The following is a 5,771-nucleotide window of genomic DNA, read 5'->3' on the forward strand; positions in this document are numbered from 1 at the left end:
CGTGGCAGCTAGTGATTGGCTTGCTAGCCGTATAAAAGGCTTGAGTGGTTTCCGCCCAAGTTGGAGGACTCCACGAACAAGGGAGGAGGAGACTTCACGCTGTGTGAAGATCTCTAAGCGCTGCGGATCCTTACGGACCCAGTGCATTTAAAGCAGGCAACAGAGGTCTGATCAACCTCTAGCCTCTCCCCGTCGCCGAGCGCAATCCAGACGTATCCCTTCCCGCGAGCAAAAGAACTGGACCCATGGAGCCTAACAGACTTTGTGAGAATGAGTGAGCAGAAAGACCCACGGAGCCTAGCAAACTTTGTGTGAGTTTATTCAGAGCTCTTTCGGACAAGTACTTTCTTCGGCTGACACAACGGGCTCGCGTGTTCAGAGCCTTCAGCCGGATTGGGCTAGAGTTCACGAGTCTAGAACTCTTGTCCGCCTCTCTTCTTTCCTGTCTGTAACCGCAACTTAAGCAAGTTTTCCAGCCTGCACCACTGCCATCTCGGTGCAAGTAAACAATCTTTAAACTACCACTACGCATTTGTGCCTAATTCCAGCTCGACGGCCTTCCCTCTCCGACCCGGCGTGCCCGGGCTGCTGGCCACAGCCCGCGTGCAGTGCGAAAAAGGGCTCGGGTCGCTCCCGGCCCGCACACCAAGAAAACTAAGGAAACTACTGACAAAACACCCTTGTGAAAGCAGCTTACAAAGTTCCAGGAGTACCTATGGCCTTCCTGAATGTTTCATTCCATAAAACTCAAACCCACATCCAATGCCTTCTCAAATGTATTAGACTACAGCCTGCAATGGTCATAAGCTACATTTCCCCTAGCGTTCTGTGCTGTCTGCGAAGGCAGAGGTTCGGCAAGTGTGTGTCATAGGCATATTAGTCATCTTTCAAAGAGGGCAGAATTAAGGTCCCTTAGCTTACGTCTTAACTTTGTATTTCCTGGTTTTCAGTTGATGTTTGCTGAACTCTGCGTTCTGCAAGGGCACAGGATACTTGTAAGCCATCATATAACCCTGTTCATGATTTTTTGTGACACTGAATACTGATTAAAGAAGATATTGTAATCTCGGTACCACCAAGTCCCATATCCCAAAGCACATAAGCTCTTGAGGCATCCACCCATCCCTGTAATGACTTGATTGGACTAAGCAGCAGCCCTGTACACTGTGGACTTCATTCTGTGCAGATCAGGAAAAATGCCTGAAATGAGCACACTTTGGACTGTCTCTCTCCCAGGGCCTCTGGGGGAACATGTGAGGTGAAGCAGCCCTGGTTTTGCAGTTGCCCTACAGAATATGTTGACAGTGTCATGAACTTCTTTGTAGGCAGTGTTGATCTGACCTAACAAAGCACCGAGCCCCTTTATGGAGCGCCCAGCGGCAAGCAGGCAGGCTAAGGACCGGTGTCACCCATATAAAAAGCCACTTCAGTCCCATGGAGCACACTTCTTTCACCAGCCCTAAGCATTCAGGCCTTTACACCAGCATTTCTCAACCCATGGGTCACAACCCAAAAGTGGCTCACAAGAAGATATGAAAGGGTCGTGAACAAACTTAAAAAATGGGTTCTCCTTTGAAGGAGAAAAACATGGGAAACGGTGGCTTTTCTCTTGCAGGCTGGTAGTACTCCAGCCTGCGATGGGTGCTTGCGGGGGTCGCTGTGCCCCACATCCCGCCTTTCCATTTCCCCAGCTCCCATTTCCCAGCCTTGCAATGGGTTGGGCTCATTCCCATGCTCCAGACACAAGTTACAAAAGTCGCTACATTTTGTAACACCTTGATCAGATACGGCATGCAAGGAGGGGCTCGTGTTTCACCCAATCGGCTGTGTTTAAAGCAGTTTGCAGCCGTGCACTTATGTATGGTCGTAGCTATAAGCCGCTTCCTGTGGCCAGAGCAGGGGAAAATTGCCACTTCAGTCTGCACCTATGAAGTCAGAGGCGCGTTTGCTTCCCTCTTCAACTGAACGGCAGGCCCGGATCCCTGTAGGAAAGCTGCTAGTTTCTCTTTAGCTGCAGAAATAAACCAGGTGGAGGGCTCTGGGGCACGATGCACCTCCGCACCCCCTCGGCAAGCCCCTGGCCGAGCGGAAGCCCCCCCTCGCAGCTGCGAACTACATTTCCCAGAGGCCCCCCGCGCGGCGCCGGAAACCGGGCGGGAGCGCGGCGCGGGGGCTTGTGGGAGCGGGGGCCGCGGCGGCGGTGGTCTCCGTCATGGCGGCTTCCATCTCGGGATACACATTCAGTTCCGTCTGCTACTGCAGCGCCAACAGCAGCGCGGACCACGCCCCTCGGCCCCGCCGCCCGCCCCGGCCCTTCCCCGGCCCCGTCTGCTGCTCCGCTTTCTGCTCCAGGAACTCTCTGGTCTCCTGCTCTGCTGTCTGCTCTTACTCTTTGCCCCTTGTCTGATCTCCCGCTCCGCTTCCTGCCCTTGCCCCGTTCTTCCTGTCTGATCTCCTGCTCTGCTTCCTGCTCTGTGCTCCCTCAGATCTCCTGCTCTGCTTTCTGCTCTGATCCTTTGCTTCTTGCGTGAGCTCCTGCTCTGCTTTCTGCTCCTTATCCCCTCTGCTCGCTCTCTCTCTGATCTCCTGCTCTGCTGTCTGCTCTTGCCCCATGCTCCCGGTCTGATCTCCAGCTTTGTGTTCCATAATCCCTCTGGTCTCCTGCTCTGCTTTCTGCTCCATATCCCCTCTGCTCTCGCTCTCTCTGATCTCCACCTCTGCTTTCTGCTCTGCGGTCCCTCTGGTCGTACCCTGTGCTCTGTATCTGTTTTCCTGGTCTGCTTTCAGCCCCTGACCTGTGCTCCTTGTCTGATCTGTTCTGCTTTTTCCAGGGTCCCTCTGATCTCCTGCTCTGCTGTCTGCTCTTGCCCTGTGCTCCCGGTCTGATCTCCTGCTCTGTGTTCCATGATCCCTCTGGTCTCCTGCTCAGCTTTCTGCTCCTAGTCTTTGTTCCGTGTGTGTGATCTCCTGCTCTTCTTTCTGCCCTTCCCCGTGCTCCTTGTCTGTTCCCTTACTCTGCTTTCTGCTCTTGCCCTGTGCTCTCTGTCCGATCTCTTGCTCTGCTTTCTGCTCCCTGCTCTATCTGGTGGTGTGCTGCGTGTCCCCTCCCTGATCTTCCCCAGTCTGCACGCAGAGGCTGTCCCAGGCACTCATGCCACAGATTGGCCACCCTGGCCTACTCTGACCAGCACTTGTGCATCCTTGTCCCAATCCAAGAAACGCCCCATCAGTGGGTGTCTGTGAGCGAGAAGTAGGGTTTTCAAGAGGGATCTGTTTAGTTGTGTTATCAGCAATTGTGCTTTTCTACTGATTGCATTTTAGAAAGGAGAGGGGCATTATGCTTCTAGTGTCAACCAAGTGGAATTTGTCATGAGTTTATCATGCCTGCAGAAATGTTACACCCTTCTTATTTTAATGTAGAAGGGTCATTTGGCAGAGTGGTTTAAGCCCTGATCATGCAAATGCTTGTGCGTATAGTTACGTTTATGAGTAGCCTCATTGTTTCTGGAAGGGACTGTTCATGCTAGTAAAGTTAAGCACCTGTGTTGAACCAGAACCTTTGATCAGTGTGGCATTCACATAAAATGTGGGATAGGTTTTAAGTTAGAATAGGTAGAGCATGTAAACTAAGCATCATCTTCATCTTATACCTTGTATCACTGTTTTCAGTGTTGGAAATCAAAGGTTACATACCACTGCAATCCAGAATCCAGATATTTATACCCTAGCATAAACCTGACCCAAGCTTTTGATCCAGTAGCATAAAATACGAATTTGCTTTACATTTAGAAATCAGCAAAATTCTATTGTTGATACACTTCTGTTGATTAGTACATGACTCTTAGATATTCTGTTTCTGTATTTCTCAATTTCTACCTCAAGCAAGGATGGGTTTAAATAATTTTTTAGTACAAGTTCAGATGAGCTAAAGATTCTTCCAATGTTGACTGTTTCCAGTGAATTTCTGTATAATAGTGGTTTGTTTCTATTTTTATTCTGTGTCCTTTTTTAAAAAAATTTTAGGAAGGATTTTTGCTGGGAGAGGTAAGACAAGAGGAGACGTTTAGCATTAGTGATTCACAGATCAGCAACACTGAATTTCTTCAAGTAATTGGTAAGTGATACTAAACACAAACTCTGAGAAACTCTAAAAGTTCAGTCACTCAGTTCAGTTTTCCTTTTTTAATAAAAGTTTTTTTTTTCCTTAAGTAAGGATTTTTGCTCATTTTTCTGTAAGGCCCAGACAGTTTTCCAAACTCCCAAGAATTGTAATTAAAATATGCTTAATCACATTCATGTTTGTACATACCTAACTGAAACATCAGGAAAAAAGTGTGGTCCTTGTGGGGCTGCATTTTTAACATACTACTTTGTGATGTAAATATTACTTATCTTAACCATTCAGTAAGTTTTGTGAATTGGTTGAATTTTATAGCACAACATGATGAGCTTTGGCTTTGTTTAAACATGTCTGTTGACTTTACTTTAGCAGTTAAAGGGACCTGGTAAAATTAAAATCACCATTTAAAATCATTTATATAACTAATATTATATTTTCATTAAGATTATAATGTAAAAAAACAAACCTCTTTTAACAATGTCCTCTTCTTTGTTTACTTTTGCTTTTCCCTGGACAATGACGAGACTAGTGAATTGCAATAATGTTAGAAGAGAATCTTTGAAACCCATTTCACTCTATAGTCAATGATAGCCTGTGGCCCAAATCTTGCAAATACTTAATCTCTTGTTTAACTTGACCACGGTATGTAGACACTTTGATTTCAGTGAGGCTATATATGATGATTATATGTGGAATATGTGTAACTGGAGGCTTAATTTATTGAGCTGTAGGAAAATTTCACAAAGCTATTTGTTTTGCTGACTACTAGAATAGCATGACCCGTATGGGAGATTTTAAAGATCTGACTTGATTTTTACTGCAGGTTTACTGTAGGTATTTTAATTAATTAGTGAGAGTTTGTAATAGGAGTGGTCAGTTTTTATAGCTGGCAAGGTTAAAAATAATAAAGGAGCACATAGCAAAAGGGCTAGGTGCTCTCTTTTGTTGATATATGTATAGATAAAAGCAAAATGATTCACTTGTTTCAAATATTTCTGTTGGTTGTAGATTTTTTTTAAGTAAATCTACCTTCAGCAATCCTGTAATCAGATCTGTGCTGGCAGACCACCAGGGACTTCAGTGGGGATCTGTGAATGTGTAAGGGTTGACCAACACAGTCTCTTTCAAAATGAGTCTTATGTTTTAGTCCTTTTTAGAACTAAACATGTCTCTTGAAATTACAGGTTCTGCTAACCACTTTAAAATAGTAATGGCAGCCATGTAATTAAGAATCTCAAGAGACAGGTATTTTTCTTTTTCCGCTTGTATCTAGAACTAAGCCAAAATAATTAGTAGACTTGTGAAGGTCTTATAAGTGTAGACTGCCTATCCTTGAGCTAACTTAAGAAAAATTATTGACTTTCTCAGTACTTTGATAAGTATATTAGTGAGTGCATAGAGAAGATCTGCTGGTTTTCTTCTACATATAAATTTCCTTACACAACTTTGAAAGTTGAATTCCACAAGTAGGGCCACACTGGTTTATTTCTTTTTTAATTGTACAACACCAGGCCTTTATAGTAAAATGAGAATGAGGGCTGGTTCTTTAGAACCCTGGCTGGTTTATTTCTGTTAGAAAGAATTATGTTTTATGTTGGAACAGTTTGATTTACTGGCTTTTAGTGAATCGTTTCCACAAGCCTCAGGAATG

At 45.3% G+C, this 5,771-nt stretch overlaps 1 protein-coding gene across 1 annotated transcript in view; it reads left to right on the top strand.

The window, feature by feature from the left end:
- The first annotated feature begins 2,162 nt into the window (after positions 1-2,162).
- ABRAXAS2 (abraxas 2, BRISC complex subunit) overlaps positions 2,163-5,771 on the top strand; it is a 26,818-nt gene continuing 23,209 nt past the window's right edge. Inside the window, exons 1-2 of the mRNA XM_006031599.3 lie at positions 2,163-2,284; positions 4,024-4,114. Coding sequence (XP_006031661.1) covers positions 2,213-2,284; positions 4,024-4,114 — 163 coding nt within the window. The 5' untranslated portion in view covers positions 2,163-2,212. The remainder of the gene's footprint in view (positions 2,285-4,023; positions 4,115-5,771) is intronic.

The sequence above is a fragment of the Alligator sinensis genome, unplaced genomic scaffold, assembly GCF_000455745.1.
Source record: "Alligator sinensis unplaced genomic scaffold, ASM45574v1 scaffold232_1, whole genome shotgun sequence".
In the NCBI taxonomy this organism is placed as follows: Eukaryota; Metazoa; Chordata; order Crocodylia; family Alligatoridae; genus Alligator; species Alligator sinensis.